The sequence below is a fragment of the Engystomops pustulosus genome, chromosome 1 (assembly GCF_040894005.1).
Source record: "Engystomops pustulosus chromosome 1, aEngPut4.maternal, whole genome shotgun sequence".
Taxonomy (NCBI): domain Eukaryota; kingdom Metazoa; phylum Chordata; class Amphibia; order Anura; family Leptodactylidae; genus Engystomops; species Engystomops pustulosus.
Window position 1 is genome coordinate 147938445 of NC_092411.1, and position 22846 is coordinate 147961290.

Here is a 22846-nt window from a genome sequence, read left to right on the forward strand (position 1 = left end):
CGGGGCTCGGGTCCTTTACAAATAGAGTAGCGGAAAGAGGCAGCACACCAAAGAGTCCGGTATTAGGTGTAAAAAGTGGGTTCCGTTTTATCCCATGTTTCAAAATACAGCAACGTTGCGGCTCGCTTGGAGCCTTTTTCAAGCCAAATAACAAGAGTGAACATCATACATATATACCCCATTTAGGTGATCATGTGATACATTTGTCCCCACCCCCTAATTAACATATTACATCATCATAGTCAAATTTCATGGTGAACAACAGATAAAAACATTCTACTTTAAAATGGCATGTTTTGTATACAACATTTTAAAGTGCAAGTGCATACATATTGCATGAATTGACAAGTGCATGACACCTAGTGTGTTTGTGTCAGTAAAGTGCTGGGTCAGTGCGTGAACACAATTAGAGTAAAGTCAATCAAGTAGATTTAAAATTGGCCCGGGCATCTCACCACCTCGTCCACCATCGGTGTGCAAAAAAAGATCCGTTTGGCAGCTGCCGAGTGGCTGGCTTGGCGCGCCGGTGTCTTGGAAGCTTGACACGCATTGTTGGAACGCAAGCCTGGTGGTGCTCCATTGCGCATGTGTGGAGGAATGTGTGGCTTTCTTATGTCCATATCATCTAAGAAAAAGAAAAGAAATTGTTATTAGTAATATGATAGCATATGATATGAATGGGGTGTTTCTTGCTAATAGAAAGCCTACAACATATGTCAGGCAGTGCATGAGAGGACAGCAACAACTGGACAAAATGTGCATCAAATATTACTGAGTTTAAAGTCCACTATTTGAATTGTGACAGCTGTTTCATCATCTATAAGCTTAGATGCCCATGTGGCCTTTTATACATAGGTGAAACAACCTTCAAAATTCAAAACGAGGTTTAACCAACACCGATATACCATTCGCAACAGACGCGATTTGCCTGTATCTAAACATTTTACCGAGGCTGGCCATACCGAAAGAGATCTCAAATTCCAGATTATAGACCATGTGCTCCCCCTACGCAGGGGAGGAGACAGAGAAAAAAATCCTTAAAAGGAAGGAATTACATTGGATCTTTACCTTGAACACTTTACGTCCGCATGGACTCAATGTGGAGAATGTGTCAGTGTGTAAGTATGCTTAGATTAAAAAACCTCTAAATCCAGGTGGTTGATTTCCTTTAATAAATCTGTAGTATTTCAATGACTTGGCTACATAGGTCATTGCCATTATTTATATTATTTTCAGAAAATGGATTCAGTTAATCTAAAGGACATCCTCAGAGGGAAAGCACAAAGTCTGCCCTTAGAGTCATCTAAGAGTGTTCGACTATTCATAAGCTCCACTTTTTCAGGTAAGTTCACTCAATGTTTAGAGGAAGAAGAAATAAAGAAATCTTAATAAATTAACTATATACTATGTTTAAAACAAAAACTATTAAACAGGTTTATTAAAAAAAAAACTTTGCATAAATGAAGAATAAATATAAACACAAGAAAATTTTAAAAAAAGATAAATTCTTCTGAAATCTGCTTTGGACAGAAACGCACTACAGTAGGGGAAAACTGACTAACATAACACACAGAAAATGCATTATTCTTATGTACACACAATGGACTTCTGATTTCTAAAAGTTTGTGGAAAGGTGAGGTACACCTCAAACCATGACAAGGGTCTAATGATCAGATGTGCCAAATTCTAGATCTGCTTTCAGTATTATATACAAGAACCTAATCATTGATCTATATACCTTGTGAAAGAATTACCTTACTACAACACTGAACATTGTGGTATCTACCAAGAATTCATTTAGCCAGGGTAAAAGGTTTACTCATTCATATAATTTACATAGAATTACAGAATGACTATACTGATAAAATATTACACGCACACAGAACTACAGAATGTATTTTCATATGTTTGTATATGGATTTTGTAGCAAATTTACCTGTTGTAAATTCAGTGGAAATTCCTGGAAAGAATTGACATGGCTTTTATTTTCAGATCAAACCACAGGTCTATTTATGCACTGAGACTTCCTATAATGTGTAAATCTTAAGAGTGTGAAAGATTTATCAATACTTACTTCCCGTGACTCGTCTTGATCTCTCTTGTATAAGAGCAAAGAGGTTTCTACTTTGTTCACATGCGAACTCTAGGAACTTACTTATACTTGAGTTTTAATTTATGCTCTTTTTTTAATGCAAGTTTTAAGGGGCGCAAATGTGCTGAAATTAGAAAGCTTTATACAAAAACAGCTGGTATAAAATGTGAGTTACTCTCTACCAATGTGTACAGTCACTCTGAGGTTACTCTAGTGAAGTGTATATAGAAACTGCATTTCATATATTATGTATGGATGAACCTGTGAATTATGCAGAACCCAGACACTGAGCTTTTTTATTTGATTATATTATTATTATATTATATTATTCTATCATGTACTTCAGATATGGCTGAAGAACGTAACGCACTATTAGAGGCAGCCTATCCGGAAATACAAGCTTTCTGCCAGAAACATGGATTAACATTTGAGGTAACTTTTTTTTATCATAAATCTATATTATACAGTAAATTTTTGTTCATTAGAGGCATATTTGCTAGTGTTAGAGCTTATTGGATGACACCTCTGCCTTATATCCAATTACAAATGTATTAGGCAACACATATACCATATACTGTGGTGAAGCACCTGCAGCACGGCTCTATTCACTTATAAGAAACTATTAATGGGACCAACTTATAATAGCCTTCACCCATTGTTAACAATGAAAAGCTTGTAGCACTTACCCAGCTCAAGGGGTTGTCCCCACTGATCTGATTGTGTATCTTAGGAACCAGGCATCAATATTTTGAATACTTTAATAAAACCCTGTCCCCAAAACATTGAAGAGGACACAAGGCTAAATATTATTATATAGACATAGGTTTCAGTCTGTAGGCCTATGCTCTTCAGCTTGACTTCTCTGTCCCAATTTCCATGCTGCTACATGGTTCATACTACCACCAGACAGTGGCTGGGTGCCAAGGTCTGCAAGCACATGTAATGTCCTTATGTTTTAGAAAAGGTGTCTGATCCTACTGGTTCCTGCAGCTATGTGTTTTGACCCCAGCTGCATTCTACAACTACTACATGGATCCATTGCCGATTTTATTTGGCTGTCCCTTTCTTTTTTTAGAAGGCTAGTACCTTGGTTACAGGCAATGGTCTAAGGCAGAATATCCCCGTCTCATCTACTTCTTCTGGTTGTTCAGGTAGACTGGCAGTCTTCTCCTCAAAGCACTGTTTCCTAACTGCAAGACACTAAGGACTGGGACTGTTTTTCTTATATACCTTCTACCAGAGGAGGAGTCAGCACAAAAACAATGACAAAGCATTCTCCCATAGACTTACATCGAGTCCCCATTATATTCTATGGTTGCGAGATTCTAAAGTGTAAAAAACTCCAGACAGCACCTGTCATTCTCGAGGTCAGACTGTCTGCTTGTCTATTAAACAAGTCTGACTTTCTTCTGCAAAACAATCTACTATACCTGGAGATACATGGCCAGAAATGTCTCTCAATGTTCATTAACCCTTTCTATTAGTCTATACAGATACAGTAATAATAATCATATGGTCTATAGAGGAAATATTACAAGTTCACAAATGTCCAAAGTTCAATGCTTTTCTGTTACAGGGTACTACTTATGTATATAAATATAAAGTCACTTTATCTAATAGACATTTATAAGGTAATACACCAGTAACTATGACATGTTTGATTCTCTTTTACAACAATCTTCCCATTAGGTAGTAGATATGCGCTGGGGAGTCCGAGATTATGCCTCAGTGGATCATATGACCACAGATCTTTGTCTAAAAGAGATTGAAACTTGTAAGAGGACTTCCATGGGACCCTACTTCATTGTAAGTTATATCGAGATGTTTGTTTTTGATTACATACATGGTTTTTGGAATGGCTTCAAAAAATAATCTCAAAATCATTAATATGCAAAAGAGAGAAGATGATGATGATCTTTGATACTTCCTTTAAGACGCTTTATAAAGTGAAAAGAAAAGCAATGGACACATGCTCAAGCACCGATATTTATAGAGAAGGTAGTACAGAAAGAAGTGAAAAGCAACAAGTGGAGAAAGAGTAAGGATGGGTTCACATGCCTTTTTTTGGCATAACATATGGTTAGGATGTATCCTACAGCATTCTGATCGGCTCCCATAGACATAAAGGGCCTGCATTGAGTAGCATTGCTCAGCAGGAGGGAGCAGGATAGAAAGACATAGCTTGCTGTGTCTTTCCATCCTGTTTTCTGCACAGTATACAACATACACTCACCGACCACTTTATTAGGTACACCTGTCCAACTGCTCGTTAACACTTGATTTCTAATCAGCCAATCACATGGCGGCAACTCAGTGCATTTAGGCATGTAGACATGGTCAAGACAATCTCCTGCAGTTCAAACCGAGCATCAGTATGGGGAAGAAAGGTGATTTGAGTGCCTTTGAACGTGGCATGGTTGTTGGTGCCAGAAGGGCTGGTCTGAGTATTTCAGAAACTGCTGATCTACTGGGATTTTCACGCACAACCATCTCTAGGGTTTACAGAGAATGGTCCGAAAAAGAAAAAACATCGTGAGTGGCAGTTCTGTGGCCGGAAATGCCTTGTTAATGCCGGAGGTCAGAGGAGAATGGGCAGACTGGTACGAGCTGATAGAAAGGCAACAGTGACTCAAATCGCCACCCGTTACAACCAAGGTAGGCAGAAGAGCATCTCTGAATGCACAGTACATCGAACTTTGAGGCAGATGGGCTACAGCAGCAGAAGACCACACTGGGTGCCACTCCTTTCAGCTAAGAACAGGAAACTGAGGCTACAATTTGCACAAGCTCATCGAAATTGGACAGTAGAAGATTGGAAAAACGTTGCCTGGTCTGATGAGTCTCGATTTCTGCTGCGACATTCGGATGGTAGGGTCAGAATTTGGCGTCAACAACATGAAAGCATGGATCCATCATGTCAATATGGACCAAAATCTCTGAGGAATGCTTCCAGCACCTTCAATCTATGCCACGAAGAATTGAGGCAGTTCTGAAGGCAAAAGGGGGTCCAACCCGTTACTAGCATGGTGTACCTAATAAAGTGGCCGGTGAGTGTATATTGTGCAGATGGAGGCAAAATGTATATGCTCAGGGTATATGTTGAAAGTTTTCCTGACGTATATATACGCTGAGCATATACAAAACACACCATGTGAACCATTAATTGTCATTTTATTTAACAAACTGCACAAATGTAAGTAACCAGTTTCAGACTGGGGGTCGTAGAGACCAGAAGTGCAATTGATTCTGGGGGCTCACCAAATCCTACATGGAAATATTACCTGTATATTTTTTAGGCAGCATTCACAAAATGCATTTTTATTGCGCTTTGAAATGCACTGCAACATGCACCAGGCAAAAAGCATCATAAAACACATCAGTATTAACCCATTTTTGCCATTTTGCAAGTGCCTAGGCTCAAACGGATGTACAGTTATGTACAGCTTCTGGCACCAGCACATGAGCACCAGCATTTGTATTACAGCGCAGTGTCTTGGATTTGTACTAGTGGCAACCCTCCAGGCCATACTGACATCTCCAATGCTCCTGCTTCCCGACTGGGCCGTGCGCGTGAGTCCCGGTCGGGGGTTTGCCGCGCCACATAGAAGGGCATGGGTGTACCCACGATGAGTACCGAGGATCCCAGGTGCAGCCGTGACATTTGCCTTGCCATGTGGCCATATAACAGTTTACCACCACATATGTGATATCGGTATACCTGGGAGAAATTGGGTATAAAACTTTGTGGATATTTTTGTCATTTAATCAATTGTGAATGTCTATTTTGTGGCCCATAATTAATGTATTGTCGAAAAAAATTTAAATTTCTAAAAAGCACCTCAATTTTGTTTTACTCCTTCTGGAACATTTTAAAAGTCGTTTTCCATATGTTTAGGGGTGTAGTTTCCATAAAAGAGTAATTTAGGGAATTTTACTATAATTTAGGCCTTTGGCAGTCACATGAAAGCTGCGCAGGTCCCTATAAATATAGGTTATGGCAATTTTCATAAAAAATTCTAAGTCTCATAATATCCTAGAATAAAGAGAGGATGCATAAAAAACATGCCAAAATAAAGCAGACATTCAGTAAATGTTATTTTTGAATTTATTTGGGTGGCATCACTAATTACCTGAAAAGCAGAGAATTTAGAACTTTGAACTTTCCAAAAAGAGAGTTTTTCAAACTTTTGCCAAATTTCAGGATTTTTTCACAACTAAATGCAAAAGAAGTACCATCTAAATGTTTAAACTAATCGAAAGTACAATATGTCACGAGAAAACAATCTTCCTTTACAATGGATATATTAAAGTGTTTAAAGGTTATTACCACATATGGAGACACATGTAACTGTATTACACTGTTAGGGTCTATTCACACGGCGGTATGCCCAAATTTGCGGCTGCATATACATCCCCACAGATGGGTGTGTGAATGCACCTTTACACTGTGCAGGATCATGTCTTCCCCTCCACACTGCTTCTTCCACACTTGCCTCCTCCCAATACCTGCTCTAATCTCACACAGTGGGAGGGACGTGTTCCTGCACTGTGTAACAGTATGTAAAGCTACTGCATGGAGGAGCTGTGGTTATGCCCCCCAGAGGCCATAGATAAAAAATATAAGAAAATTACCACAATCATGCTGTTTACGAGTAAGTGTCACTGGTTTATCATTCTTGATTTTGATGATAGATTTCCTTTAATGTTATGAATGTAGATTGACAGGAAGTCAGTTAGATGGCCAGTATGCATTTAATAGCACTGTTCATCTCATACTAAATTGACAGTGCAGTATTGCATTCATGTTTTTCTGTGTACTTCTTACTATTAAGAATACAAAGTAGCCCATGCGCTAGATATAGATTAGCTGTGCAGTTACCTGCCCTTTATTAATCAACAAACTTCTCCTTGGAGTATTTAACTCTACAACACAAGCCTCCGCTGAGGGATCTCTTCAAAAACATGAAAACAAATGTAAGCTTAATTATAATTCACATTAGTACATGTATACAGGATGGAGCATATCAAAGTAGAATCAATGGAGTCTGTCTATCTATCTGATAATATGCATATTTTATTTTAATAGGCACTTATTGGAAATCGTTATGGATTCAGACCAATACCTAGAGTTATAGATGAAGAAGAATTTAATATACTATATAATAAAGTCCTAAAAGATGAAGGGGAAGCTCAGCTTTTAACCCACTGGTTTTGGAAAGACACAAATGCTGTTCCTCCAACTTATGTATTCCAACCTATTACGGTTCATTTTCCACATTTCTCTGATACAAATCCATCCCATGCAGAAATGCAAGCAAATGAAGCCAAGGAGTGGAAAGAAGTGGAGAAGCGGCTTATAAGTATATTACGCTCAGCTGCACAAGCTGCATATGTTGAAGGATTGATTTCTCTAAACCAAAGACATAAGTATTATAAATCAGGTTTGTATTCAGTGAAATTTATTACCTTTGTACCAAATACTTTAACTGTATATTATTTTATGCCAGCCTCATGTAGGAGTGGGTTTTTGAGACAATAAGTTGAGCTCAATTTCGACCAATGAAAGATGCTATATTGTCTGGTGTGCAGCAAGAGCCTCTGTGCGAGTAAATTAGCAGGTGGAGGAACGTCTTCCTGCATGGAGATAAAGGGGTTATCCAGCTGGGGTGGGCTAGTTAAACATAATAAACATGTACTTACCTCCTCCGGCGCCGCTGATGTCCCGCGCCGCGGTCCCTTCGATCCGTGCCTCTGTTTGTTTTCAGGGGCACAGAAGCCGTGCACAGGGAGCTTCCAGTCCGCAATGTGGCCGGCTCCTCCCATCCGTCCCTATCTCTCAGCGTTGTAAGCACTGGGAGATGGTGTCCGACGAGTTAAGTACATGCTTATTATGTTTAACTAGCCCACCCCAGCCCAGCCCTAAGTATTTTTTGACACCCGAATAACCCCTTTAAGTGCAATTCTCCAAGAGATTATATGACTATATAGAATTTGTACTATTGCTATATTAGGTTGCTTTGGGCCTGAGGGAAAGACAGAAAACTGAAAAAAAACTTTCTCTCGAACACCAAAGCCATACATTTTGAAATTAAGATTGTGGGCCACAGGGACTGATGAGGGGTCGCATTCGCTGGGTAAATATGCGGCTGCACTGTTCCTTACAGAGTGCTTTTCAAGGAAAAGTGCAGCCGCACATTTACTCAGCGCCGGAACCTCTCTCCTCGCTATCCATTCTACAGTGTGTCTGACGAAGACATAACAGCTGAAAGTCACTTTCAATGTAATTATCGAAATAAAAAGATTTACTTTGCATGAAACGTATGCTCAGACTTCAGTTTATTACTATCATATAGGGTAGGATCCCTAGTCTAGAACGTATCTGCCAGTGTTTTCTGATGAGCTATAAGAGCTACCTAGAAATTGCAGTTACTTTTGAGCCTAGTGTTGGTCAAGATTCTGAGCTACAAATAAGTTGCACAATTATATATAAGATGATGTATTAGAAAGATGATGACACCATTCTGGGAATTATGCTTTTCCAGGAAAGGATTAGGAAAACAAGGCCTCTTTTTGCTACCTTGAAAGGAAGCCCCTTTAACATCAAGCATGAATTTCAAGAAACCTAATAACCTTATTTGGGACTAAAACCAAACCAGTATATCTATTCCAGAAGGAACAGATTTAAGATAGCAAAAAGTGGTATTGTTTTCCTTATCCCATCCTGGAAAACATATTTGCATATTTCCTAGAATTCCCTAATGGAACATCAATGGCTATAAGCCTCTACACGCCTGCAAGGCAGCAAAGTCTTTGTAAGGAGAACTCTTACTACCTTACCTGATGACACAATAATTTATATAGTTATATCTATATACTGTAAGTGATATAGCTACTGGTAATTCATACTATATTATTACAACCTAAATTACTTTATGATGTAGGAATAAATGCTGTTTTATTTTTTTCTTTTGATAACATAGCTTAGGTTTTGCTGTTTTGCAGTGACAGAATGGGAAATTGAGGGTGGACTCTTAGCTTCTGGAACTGATCAACAAGGATCCACTATCTTCTTAAGGGAAGTAAAGGATATGGATATGTGTAAGGATAAGGTCTCATACCTCATAGATGTTACAGAAGAAGGAAGTCAAGACACTGAAGCTCAAGAGCTTCTAAATGACTTAAAGACCAGGATAGCACAAAAGCATCCTGATAAAGTAAAGACATATACAGTTGAACTCAGTAAACAGATATCCAAGGAAACATATCTGAAGAAACTCTGTGACCAAGTCATTGCTGTGGTCAATCATCAAATACTTAATTCTTTATCGATCAAAGATGCTGTCCGACCAGATACAGAGGTAAGCTGAGTTATTTAAAGGAAATCTACCATCAAAATCCATCACGATAAACCAGGGACACTTATTCATACATCCAGACCGTGACTGTGGTAATCTTATATTTGTTTTTCATGGCCTTCTGCCTTCCAAAACCATTAAATTATTCTAATGAGCCTCTGATGGGTGTTTCCATAGCTTCTAAGTGTTGTAGTTTCACAGGCTTACAATGAACAGAGCAGGTTTCACCTCCCCTTGCATGTCCTGAAACTGTAAGATTACAAAGGCAGAAGGAGGAAGGAGAGAACCTGGTTGGGTGAGACATTTTCTGTTCATTGTAACAGCCTGTGAATCTACAGTGCTTATTAGGATAATTATAAAAGTTAATTTTATAAGGAAGAAGGCCATGGATTACAAATATAAGAACATTACCACAGTCACATTGCCTGGATGTATGAGTAAGTGGATTTTGATGATACATACCTTAAGAAATGTTAGATGGTGGACATTGTATACAAAAACTCAAAAATTAAAATATTTTTTCTGTCTTGACAAACAGCACCATTGGCTAGGTTGGCTGATGCAAGAAGTCATTCACCACCTGCTTCTTTCTTCCAAAAAGTCAGAAGCATTTTGTGGACGGCAGGACATGTTACAAAGACTTGTAGCTCATGTGAAGGAGAAGGACATATGTCCCCCTCTTGTCATCTATGGAGCTTCTGGATCAGGAAAAACTGCACTATTATGTAAGGCCTTTGATATGATCAAATATTTGGTAGCTAATAATGGGAATTATATATTAGTGCTTAGACTTCTTGGAACATCACCGCAAAGCTCAGAAATCCATGATGTGTTAAAGAGTATTTGTTATCAGGTAGGTATATATTTATTTATATGACATTTCCCTAACTGTTTTATTCATACTTCATATATTTTAGTGATTTTTTTTTCATACTTCATGATTATGCTTATGATAATTTGTGTTGTCTTTCCATAAAGGTTTGCCTAGCATTGGACTTACCTCCCCCTACCCCTCAGGTGACTAATATTTACAATGAGACTGTTCGTTTTTTTCACCAAATTCTCACAACAGTATCCACTAGGCAAAAAGAGACCTTGGTTTTGCTTCTTGATTCACTTGATCAGCTCTCTCAATCAGATGGCGCTCATCATCTTCACTGGCTGCCTAAAGAATGCCCCAGCAATGTACATATTGTATTGTCCACATTGCCCAATGAAGGAGGCATCTTAAATACCTTAAAAGAAAACATCACAGATGAAACAGCTTACTTGGAAGTTGAACCACTCTCTGCTGAGCAAGGTGGCCAGGTGATTGATATGCTTATGTCTTCAGCTGGACGTACGTTGACTCATGTGCAACAAGATATTGTGTTGAACAGTTTTAGCAAATGTGGACAACCTTTACTTCTTAAACTGGCATTTGATGAGGCCAAGAGGTGGTCATCTTATACACCAACTTCAGAGCTGCATATCGCCACAAACACAAAAGAAGCTGTACATCAGTTATATGAGCGTCTGGAAACAATCCATGGCAAAGTACTCATTTCCCATGCTCTAGGATACATTGTGGCATCAAGGTAAAAATGTTGCTAGTGACTAAATTTTGATTATCTCTCAAATATAAATGAATACAACAAGGATAGGAGCAGTAGTAAGTTTAATCACCATATTGGTAATTCAAATCTATTGGTAATTCAACTTATTATTCAATTAAAAAAATTATAGATTTCTCATATGTGCATGGAAAAAAAATGTCAGGGTTCTATTACATGACTATTTTTTTTTGATAGGGGCAGCATCTGCAGTTTACCACTAATTGCCTGACAGTACCCTTGTTCTAAGTGGAACCTCACCAATAGTGGTGAACTTTGGGAAGTGCATGCATGCTGAAATATAACAAAAGATTGATTATTTCTAAACAGTATCACCTGTCAAGGAATGGCATATATTGGGCCGCAAGTGAATAGTTAGTTCAAACTATATTTGGGCAAGCTATAGTACCTTCGCAACTTTGCCAATGACCAAATTGTGGAGATTAGATGGTTTGATCATCTTCAAAACACAAAATCTTGCACATGTTCTTGGTTTACAGTTGTTAGTACCTACCACTGGGTCACGAGGTTTACAATCTGTACTGTAGAACAGCACATATGCATGTGTCTGAAAGGTGTGGGTACACATAAAGCATCTCATGATGCCTCCTGTCAATTGTTAGGCTGTGAGTGTGTGCAGTTCACCTGGGAAATAGGTTACACAATGGGAAAGAGACAAAACTGCAGAGGTATTATGATGTTCAAGCCAATATTTACTTTAATATTGTTTACCAAGTATTTATCTTCAAGAAAACAGTATTCCCTTAAAGAGAACCCGTCATGCAAAATAACCCCCCTAAACTAAATATATTTTCATAAACTACCATTAGAGAGCATTGCCTCTATACCTTCATTGTCCCTCTACATGCCTGTAAACCTAAGCAATGAGGTCCTAAAGCTGTATGCAAATTACCTGTGAAATGTCCAATGAAGCATTAGCGGTCATGGTCCACATTGGCACTAATGACAAAGTAACAGGTAGGTGGAAGGTCCTTAAAAATGATTTCAGAGATTTAGGCCATAAGCTCAGGGCAAGGACCTCAAAGGTAATTTTCTCCGAAATACTGCCTGTACCACGTGCCACACCAGAAAGGCAGCGGGAGATCAAGGAGGTAAATAAGTGGCTCAAAGGTTGGTGTAGAAAGGAGGGGTTTGGGTTCATGGATAACTGGGCTGACTTTTCTGTGGGCTACAGGCTCTACAGTAGGGATGGGCTGCACCTCAATGGGGAGGGAGCCGCTGTTTTAGGGGAAAAAATGGCTAGAAGGCTGGAGGAGTGTTTAAACTAGAGACCTGGGGGGAGGGCAACTACACTTGTGCAGGGCAAATTGACGGTGTACATAGAGAGCTGGGAAGAGCCATAGTCCATGGGGGAGGAAGGGGGGCTGGAATGAGATTGGGGAATAAGGACAAAAGGAATACGGACAGGGAAAACCATATAAAGTGTATGTACACAAATGCCAGAAGCCTCACAAACAAAATGGAGGAACTGGAACTCTTGATGTTGGAACGGAAATATGATATAGTGGGTATCAGCGAGACATGGCTGGACAGTAGCTATGACTGGGCTGTTACTATAGATGGTTATAGTCTTTTTAGAAAAGATCGTATAAATAAAAAAGGGGGAGGGGTTTGTTTATATGTGAATTCTTGCCTCAAGCCCGTCTTGCGAGATGACATCAGTAACGCAAATGTGGAGTCCCTATGGGTGGAGATAAGAGGAGGGAAAAAGAATAATAAAATATTACTAGGGGTTTGTTATAAGGCTCCAAATATAATGGAGGCAGCAGAGGAAATGCTGATAAGTGAAATGGATGCGGCTTCAAAGCATGGTGAAGTACTTATCATGGGGGACTTCAATTACCCAGATATCGACTGGGGGGCAGAAACATGCAGGTCCTTCAAAGGTAGCAGGTTCTTGTCAACAACAAAAGACAATTACCTGTCGCAACTAGTCCTGGAGCCAACAAGAGGGGGGGCACTGCTGGACCTTATCCTTACCAACAGACCTGATAGGGTATCAAAACTACAGGTTGGGGGGAACCTGGGGAATAGTGATCATAATATCATTGATTTTGTATTACACTTTACTAAGCACGTTAGTGAAGGGGCAACCAACACTCTAAACTTCAGGAGGGCAAATTTTCATCAACTAAGGGAAGACCTAAAAGGCATAGACTGGGATAATGCTCTCAAAGACAAAAGCCCCCCCCAAAAATGGGACTTTTTCTCATATATTCTGAAAAAGTCCTGTGAGAAACACATACCTTATGGGAAAAAGCATAAAAGGAACAAGAAAAACCCTATGTGGCTAACTAGTCTTGTAAGGAAAGCAATAAGCGAGAAAGATAAAGCGTTTAAGGTGCTAAAACGTGAAGGTAGCGATGAGGCATTACAGGATTATAGAGAGAAAAATAAATCCTGTAAAAAACAGATAAAGGCCGCAAAAATAGAGACTGAAAGAAATATTGCCAGGGAGAGCAAAAATAATCCCAAATTATTTTTCAAGTATATAAATGATAAGAAACTAAAAACAGAGAGTGTGGGTCCCCTTAGAAATAACATGGGGGTCATGGTGGAAGGAGATGAGGAAAGGGCCAATCTACTGAATGTCGCCTTCTCAACTGTCTTTACCCAGGAAAATCCCCTGGTGGAAGACACAATGAGGAATAATGTAAATTCTTTTTATAATGTCAACAGTTTAACCCAGGAAGAGGTACGGCGCCGCCTCGCAACTACTAAGATAGATAAATCACCTGGGCCAGATGGCATACACCCCCGGGTTCTGCATGAATTATGTACGGTGATAGACAGACCGTTATTTTTAATATTTGAAGATTCACTGAGGACTGGTTATGTTCCACAGGAATGGCGCATAGCAAATGTGGTACCAATATACAAAAAAGGATCAAATAGCGATCCTGGAAACTACAGACCCGTAAGTCTAACTGCTGTGGTGGGGAAAATATTTGAGGGGTTTATTAGAGATGCTATCCTGGAGTATCTCACTGTGCACAACCTTATAACCCAGCGTCAGCATGGGTTTATGAGAGATCGGTCCTGTCAGACTAATCTGATTGGTTTCTACGAGGAGGTAAGTTCAAGACTGGATCTGGGGGACGCTGTGGATGTTGTATATCTGGACTTTTCAAAGGCATTTGACACCGTGCCACATAAAAGGTTGGTATATAAAATGAGACTGCTGGGAATAGGAGAAAATCTGTGTATCTGGGTAAGTAATTGGCTTAGTGATAGAAAACAGAGGGTGGTCATTAATGGCACATTCTCAGATTGGGTTGATGTTACCAGTGGAGTGCCACAGGGGTCAGTATTGGGGCCACTTCTTTTTAATATTTTTATTAATGACCTTGTAGTGGGTTTACACAGTCAAGTTTCAATATTTGCAGATGATACTAAGCTGTGTAAAGTAATAAATACTGAGGTCGATAGTTTAGCATTACAGAGGGATTTGTGGAAGCTTGAGGGATGGGCAGAGAAATGGTTGATGAGGTTTAATGTAGATAAATGTAAAGTTATGCACTTGGGCCATGGAAACAAAAAGTATAATTATGTTCTAAACGGTCAATTACTTAGTAAAACTGAAGCTGAAAAGGACTTGGGCGTATTGGTGGATGGTAAACTTAATTTTAGTGACCAGAGCCAGGCGGCTGCTGCTAAAGCAAATAAAATAATGGGATGTATCAAGAGAGGAATAGATTCTCATGATAAAGACATAGTTCTGCCCTTATACAAATCCCTGGTCAGACCACACATGGAATATTGTGTACAGTTTTGGGCACCAGTATATAAAAAGGATATAGTAGAGCTGGAACGGGTGCAGAGGAGAGCAACCAGGATTATTAGGGGAATGGGGGAACTAGAATACAATTACAGATTACAAAATTTGGGATTATTCAGTTTAGAAAAAAGACGACTGAGGGGAGACCTCATTACAATGTACAAATACCTGAACGGACAGTACAAGGATCTCTCCAAAGATCTTTTTATACCTAGGCCTGTGACCAGGACAAGGGGGCATCCTCTACGCCTAGAGGAGAGGCGATTCTACCATCACCATAGACAAAGGTTCTTTACTGTAAGAGCAGTGAGACTATGGAACTCTCTGCCGCAGGAGGTTGTTACGGCGGACTCTATGTACATGTTCAAGAGAGGCCTGGATGACTTTCTGGAGAGAAAAAATATCACGGGTTATGGGGATAAAACATTTATTTAATTCTTGAAGGTTGGACTTGATGGACTTGCGTCTCCTTCCAGCCTTATATACTATGATACTATGATATTCAAGCGGTCCACTCTATTCATGAGTGGGAGGTACAGCTACACCCCCAGTGATTGACTGACAGCCTGTATAATGATGTGAGACTGTATAATGATGTGCCTCCTGGTGCTGGTGGCCACGCCCCCTGCAGCCTGTGTGTGCATGTGTGTGTGTGTGTGTTTAGGATAGATACAGCAGCTCCAGGCAGCCATGTTACAGCAGAACATGTCAGATTCATGTGTAGCTGATGTCTGTGTCTCTCACCTGTATATTAGGAGGATGCAGCATGTCAGCAGATGCAGCACAGACACTAGCCATGCTTTACTATACATTACACACAGACATGAGCAGGGGGAGGAGAGGGGAGGGGGAGCAGGGGGAGGAGAGGGGAGGGGGAGCAGGGGGAGGAGAGGGGAGGGGGAACAGGGGTGATATCACTGCCTCTGACCATGTGACCAGCCTCATTTACATGATAAAAAATAGATGATTTTACAATGAATAATGTATGAAATAACTAGATAAAGGCTGGGATGGGAATCTTGTCAGCTGCTCCAACAGGTAGTAGTGACAGAAATAGTGACACAGACCTGATGACAGGTGTCCTTTAAAGTTACTACAATGTACCATTGGAGAACATAACACAGAATTTAAGGTATTGGGGCAGATTTATCAAGCTGTCTGGAAGTCAGAATATTTCTAGTTGCCCATGGCAACCAATCACAGTTTCCCTTTAAAATATGCATGAGCACTGGTAAAATAAAAGTTGAGCTGTGAGAGGTTGCCATGAGCAACTAGAAATATTCTGACTTTCAGACAGCTTGATAAATCTGCCCCATTGACTCTCATTGTGATCAAGCTTATATTGACTATGCTCTATAAAGACCAAGACAAGGATTATTAAGAAGGGGAGGTCCATCTTTCATCTGCAAAAAAAACCTAATCGTGTATGGGTGTTGGCAAAATTGTTGTAAAAAAATGGTTCCCCAGCAAAATCTGAAAAAGATGTGTGCTTTTCTTTGTGGACCCATTGATGTCTTTTGCATGAAGTTTGCATATATGAAAATGTAATGCATACTGCATTATTATTATTTTTATAAATTCTGTTTTTATTTATATTATATAGTAACACACAGTTTCCAAGTATGTACAAGTTTACAGTGTTATTGATGTCACAAGATATGACATGTCATACAGTTATACAGCTTCAATGTTGTGACATTTACTCTATCGGAGTATGTCACAGACACTTTGAAATGGGGGGCATGGGCAGAAGACAACAAGGGTAAACAAGGAAAAAGGTGGTGGAGGATGGGGTGGGGTTGGTATATCTAACTAGCCAAGATGCCCATGATGTGTCTTGAGTGAGAAGTATCCTCTTTACAATGACCTCATCTCTATTGGTGATTGACCACATGAGGGCTAGGAACTACCTTGCTTGGGGGGGAAGGAGCGTTAAGTATCACTGCTGTGATCTTCCCTTGAGGACTGGGTAGACCATGGCGACCATACTTTTATAAACTGCTCATGTCTATGAGAGGCCCAGCTGGAGATCTCCTCCATTCTATAGATATACTGCCTCCAGTATAGCGGAATTAGCACTTTAGCCGCTGCTATTAGGTGCGTGGCTAGCATGGATTCCTTCAATCGCACTCCACCTAGAGACATGCCAAGGAACACTAGCGGTATGTTCAGAGTTAACCTGGGAGAGCAGATAGATCAGAATCAGATTTTGTCCTGTATTGCGCCGCAAAAGGGGGTAATTAATGGGCAACCATATATGTTCAAGGGAGCCTGTGTCTAAGTTGCAACGCCAGCATTTCTGCGTTATTCTCCAGTGGTATAGGGCCTCAGGGGTTCTATACCATCTTCCTAGTAGTTTGAATTGGTTCTCCTATAGGGGACACATCTCGAGAACCCATATGAGTGTTTGAGAACCCACAACTAGTCCCTATCTGATCAAGACACTTTGAGTTCCTTCTCTAAGGTTGAAAGGTATAGGGGATCAGATTTTGCTTTGTTAGTCATCATGCAGTCACATAAGAAAGAGATCTTGGCTGATTTCGCAGCACCCAAAGTGGATGTGATTTCTAACAGGGTTGCCTCTCTACGACTCCCATATTTCCTTATATAAACTTTGCAAGAGGATTGGAGCTGCAGGGTGATGAAATGTATTGGCCCTCTACCTTGTAGTTTAGCTGCTATTGTGCAGTCTAGTGGGTTCAGTTCCTCTTTTAGTAGTTTACTGACCGTTATATCCTCCAGATACCCCCAACATTTCAGTATATTTCCCCAGTTCTGGGTTAACATAAATGGTAGGTATCTGGCAGGCATCAAGGGGGAAGGGTATGTATATAGCTGGGTTCTGCCATTAACTTTGTGCCAGACCCGGAAAACCTGCAGGTAAGAGACCTGCAGGAAATTGGACGCACAACCTTAGTGAATCGCACTGGACCCGAATCCTCATCGGACAACGCACCACAGGATCGCGACAGGACCGGGTAAGTAAATGTGCCCCTATGTTCTTTAAAATATGTAACTGTACATTTGGGGAGAGAGTTTAGTCCCTTTTATGTTCCAAGTACCGCGATCTCAGAGAGTTTAGTCCCTTTTATGTTCCAAGTACCGCGATCTCAACCATTATGAATGATAATGCTTTCCTCCGTCTAAATAGAGGGTTGTGGCAGATATACCTAAACCAGGCGGGGGCTGGAGGGAGGAAGGACAGGTAAAGGGCAGAGGTGGGATTGAGAGCGGGTGGGAAACATATAGCAACAGTGTAATTACACAAAGTCCTACAAAGGTGTTCAATGGGGTCGGCTGGATCTTCTGCTGGCCACCCCAGGTCTATCTATCTTTGTCAATTAGGGAACTGGGTGTGGGGTGATGTGTCTCCTAACCTTCTAATGTCCTGAGACACCACTCATGGTTCCCTCTGGTGAAATACATACACTCACCGGCCACTTTATTAGGTACACCATGCTAGTAACGGGTTGGACCCCCTTTTGCCTTCAGAACTGCCTCAATTCTTCGTGGCATAGATTCAACAAGGTGCTGGAAGCATTCCTCAGAGATTTTGGTCCATATTGACATGATGGCATCACACAGTTGCCGCAGATTTGTCGGCTGCACATCCATGATGCGAATCTCCCGTTCCACCACATCCCAAAGATGCTCTATTGGATTGAGATCTGGTGACTGTGGAGGTTATTTGAGTACAGTGCACTCATTGTCATGTTCAAGAAACCAGTCTGAGATGATTCCAGCTTTATGACATGGCGCATTATCCTGCTGAAAGTAGCCATCAGATGTTGGGTACATTGTGGTCACAAAGGGATGGACATGGTCAGCAACAATACTCAGGTAGCCTGTGGCGTTGCAACGATGCTCAATTGGTACCAAGGGGCCCAAAGAGTGCCAAGAAAATATTCCCCACACCATGACACCACCGCCACGTTGATACAAGGCAGGATGGATCCATGCTTTCATGTTGTTGACGCCAAATTCTGACCCTACCATCCGAATGTCGCAGCAGAAATCGAGACTCATCAGACCAGGCAACGTTTTTCCAATCTTCTACTGTCCAATTTTGATGAGCTTGTGCAAATCGTAGCCGCAGTTTCCTGTTCTTAGCTGAAAGGAGTGGCACCCGGTGTGGTCTTATGCTGCTGTAGCCCATCTGCCTCAAAGTTCGACGTACTGTGCATTCAGAGATGCTCTTCTGCCTACCTTGGTTGTAACGGGTGGCGATTAGAGTCACTGTTGCCTTTCTATCAGCTTGAACCAGTCTGCCCATTCTCCTCTGACCTCTGGCATCAACAAGGCATTTCCGCCCACAGAACTGCCGCTCACTGGATGTTTTTTCTTTTTCGGACCATTCTCTGTAAACCCTAGAGATGGTAAAGCCCTTCTGGCACCAACAACCATGCCACGTTCAAAGGCACTCAAATCACCTTTCTTCCCCATACTGATGCTCGGTTTGAACTGCAGGAGATTGTCTTGACCATGTCTACATGCCTAAATGCACTGAGTTGATGCCATGTGATTAATGAGCAGTTGGACAGGTGTACCTAATAAAGTGGCCAGTGAGTGTAGTCCACTTTCTAAATCTTCCATCTGCTAGAGCTGGACAGTAGAAACAAGCAGAGAGTCTGCCATACCACCGAGGGCTGGCTGTCTCCGTGTGTAGTTCAACGTTCAACACGGGAAACAGCCAAATACTTACAAGTTTCTTTTTGGGAAAGGAGGTCCCTATGGTTCAGCCGCATGTCACTCATCAGATCCCTTGGGGGTTCTATTCTTGTCTCTTTGTGGCTTGGTGGTTCTGTTGTCTGCCATGGAATGTAGGATCTCAGCAGGGGGAGTGGAGTGTCCCCCGCAGTAGGTAACCACTTTTGTATTGCTATGGATGACAAATCTAGGCAGGCCCGGCGGTGTGTCTACAGGGGGAGGGGGGGCAATGTGGTTACACTGGGTAGGGGGGCGACCCACAAAGGGGCCCACTAAGGCTCTGTCGCCCCGGTGCCCACTAAAGCCTGGAGCCGGTTCTGAATCCAGGCATCTCCATGCGGCATCTAGGTCGTTCGAATGTCCAATGAGCACTTGGTGAGAGCCTTTTGTGAAGTGAAGGCCGAATGGGTTTAGCGACTTGTAAGGGATATTCTGTCCCCGGAGTGTAGACAGGAGAGGTTTGAGGTTTCAGTATGGTATATTGCTAATTTGGCCCCTTCATATTGCAAGTCAGCATGTTCCTTGGCTTTCTGCAGAATTTTAGCAGTGTCTTTAAAACTTAGGCTGCACACCACATCTCGTAGGGGTTCATTAACTGCCAGTTTCGCCTTAAGAGCGCGGTGCACCCTCTCTATCACCACTCCATTTGCTCTGTCAGCTCCCATCAGTGTAGTGAAAATCTGCAATGCGCCCCCAACCCATACTTCTGGCAAGCCTTTCAGGCGGATATTTTTCTGGCAGCTCCGGTTCTCTTGGTCTTCCAAGAGTGCCATAGTGTGGTTTAGTTGTGCGTCCTTTTCTTGGAGCTTCAAGCTGACAAAAGCCTCTTGTGCCCCTCTGAGGCCTCCACTGTGTTGCCAATATGGCGGACATCCACCTTTATTTCATTCCGTTCTCGCATTTCGGGTTCCAGCGCTGTGGTGATGGCTTTCATAACAGCCGACTTTGATATTTAAAAAAAATCAGTGACGGCGGCTCCTCCTGGTTTCACATCCTCTCAGTCAGACTGCTTTGCAATATCTGAGTGTCCCGAGGTGGGCTGTACCATCTTGGAGTGCCACAATGCAGGTAAGTTCAGGCCAGAGTCTCCGCTTGATTTTCTGTTTTTATGTTTGGCGATGTCCCGACCGTTTCCTCCATACTTGACCATGGTTGTAGCTTTATTCCCTATTTGCTGAGGGATCTTTCGGCACCAGCGCACGGAGCTCCAGTACTAAGCTGCCATCTTGCTGCCATCAGAGTAGTAAGCTCTGGTCCCCCATGCTGCATTATTTTTAACACTGTGAAAAATAATAGACATAAGGCATAAGGCTATAGAAAATATTGGAGCACATTTACGTACCCGGTCCGTTCGCAATCCCCGATCCGGACGGTCTGACGAAGATGAAGTCCGGCGCGATTCACGTAGCTTGTGAACCCAAGTTCCTGCATCCGTTGGTTCATGTAAGTGCGTGTCTTGTGACACAATTTGAAATGTTATATCCCCTACGTAGTCCGAATCCGTCGGGTTGTCCGACGGCACACCCACCCATTTGTGTCGCGTGCAAGCCGGCGCCGATGCACCAAAATCCGATTGCGTGCGACACAATCCCCGTCGCGATGCGGTGCGGATCGGAAATCGCCGGAGTATCCGACCAAAGTGCGGGCGCAGGACCCTTAGAAAATGATCCCCATTGAGTCAGTATGCCATTATTGAAAATCACTGATATCATATGGACGTGAGAAATGCTTGTCCTTAACAACAAACACGATGTAAAGGATTTGCTGCTAATATCTAAGTGTTACAAACCACTGGACACCTTCAGAGGTCTTATGCAGTCCATCCCTGACAGGGGTTACAGCACAAAGAGGGATATATTAAATACAGGACTGGTATGATATGACTGTTTTACCTCAGGTAAAGGTTCTTTTACTTAAACCAACACTGCAGAACCCTCTAGATGGTTGGGTTACAGTGATAAATCTTCTACCTACCTACCACCTTAACCCCTGATAAATTCTTTTTACATCATAGGAATGGCTTGTCAGAAGCTGAGCTAAAGGATATTCTCTCCATTGATAATGATGTCCTCTCAGACATTTATCAGTACTGGGCCCCTCCAAATGAAGAGGTGATACGAATTCCCTCCCTTTCTTGGACCCATCTGCGCCATGACCTTGAAGGATATTTGGTGGAGAGGCAAGCAGATGGCAGCACTGTATTGGGTCTATACCACAGGTATGAAATAAAACTTTAACCGTAAAATAATATAAAGGTATGCAGTTCAATTTATTATTTATGTTTACAAAGTTAATAACTTTGTTAATGACAAATTACCAACTTCATCACCATGTTATGAACCCTAAATGCTACCCAAATTATTCTGTTTTTATAGCCGCAGTTTAGTAGTAGTGAATATGTTTTGACATTTTTTAAAAAATGTTACAATCTCAAATTATGGATAACAAACAATAATCCTGCAACAGGATTTGAATTAACATATCAAAACTACTTTCAGATGCTGAAAGTGTTGGATGAAGCAATTACATGGGGGTTAATGTTAATGTTACAGGGCAAAGGACCTTAGATGACATCACCTTGGGCACATGACATGAATATGAGAGGAGTAGATATGAGGGGCTGGCCAAGCAGAACACGCCCCCTCTGATGCAATGTTTGTAGGACAATCCTACTATATTTTCAGTTTTACAGAACAACCTTCCACTGCATTATATCGCCCAGTCAGGAAAACATTGGGGCTACTCTTACCAGGTAAATGCTACTATCCTGTGCTTTCTTTCTCTAGACAGTTCATTGAAGTGGCACATGAAATCTACCTAAACGGGTCAGAGAAGACAAAAAGACATCACATTTTAGCTGATTACTTTATGGGTACCTGGGCTTTGGGCACCAAACGCCCCATCAACTTGCCACTCATTAAGAAAACCCTAACTGCAGACAGAAAGGTATTTAATCATTTCCACCATAAGATCTCCTTCCTCCAGTGGCTACCATATATTAAACCCATTCTATGTCCTATTTTAAAACTCGGCTCTCTGCAAATTGTAGATTATTTTTATTAGGCATAAAGTATTGCAATCCACATAACAAGTGCAACATTTCAGTCTTTAAGACCTTCATCAGGCATGGATTGCTGAAGGCATATGAAGAAAAGGATATGTGGTACAGAAACAATGGCTGATCATCATGGAGGTGTTATGGGTTTCCCAAGGTCCACGGATTTCCAAAGGTCCACGCCCACCCATACCTGGGCCCTATATGAAGATCACCGCTGTCAAATAGCTTCAGGTTAAAAAAACC

General features: G+C 41.4%; 1 protein-coding gene across 1 annotated transcript in view; it reads left to right on the plus strand.

Annotated features, from left to right (window-relative positions):
• The first annotated feature begins 1239 nt into the window (after positions 1 to 1239).
• NWD1 (NACHT and WD repeat domain containing 1) overlaps positions 1240 to 22846 on the plus strand; it is a 67272-nt gene continuing 45665 nt past the window's right edge. The window contains exons 1-9 of the mRNA XM_072156602.1: positions 1240 to 1342; positions 2439 to 2524; positions 3782 to 3898; positions 7179 to 7533; positions 9095 to 9450; positions 9986 to 10300; positions 10426 to 11024; positions 21560 to 21763; positions 22332 to 22491. Coding sequence (XP_072012703.1) covers positions 1240 to 1342; positions 2439 to 2524; positions 3782 to 3898; positions 7179 to 7533; positions 9095 to 9450; positions 9986 to 10300; positions 10426 to 11024; positions 21560 to 21763; positions 22332 to 22491 — 2295 coding nt within the window. The remainder of the gene's footprint in view (positions 1343 to 2438; positions 2525 to 3781; positions 3899 to 7178; positions 7534 to 9094; positions 9451 to 9985; positions 10301 to 10425; positions 11025 to 21559; positions 21764 to 22331; positions 22492 to 22846) is intronic.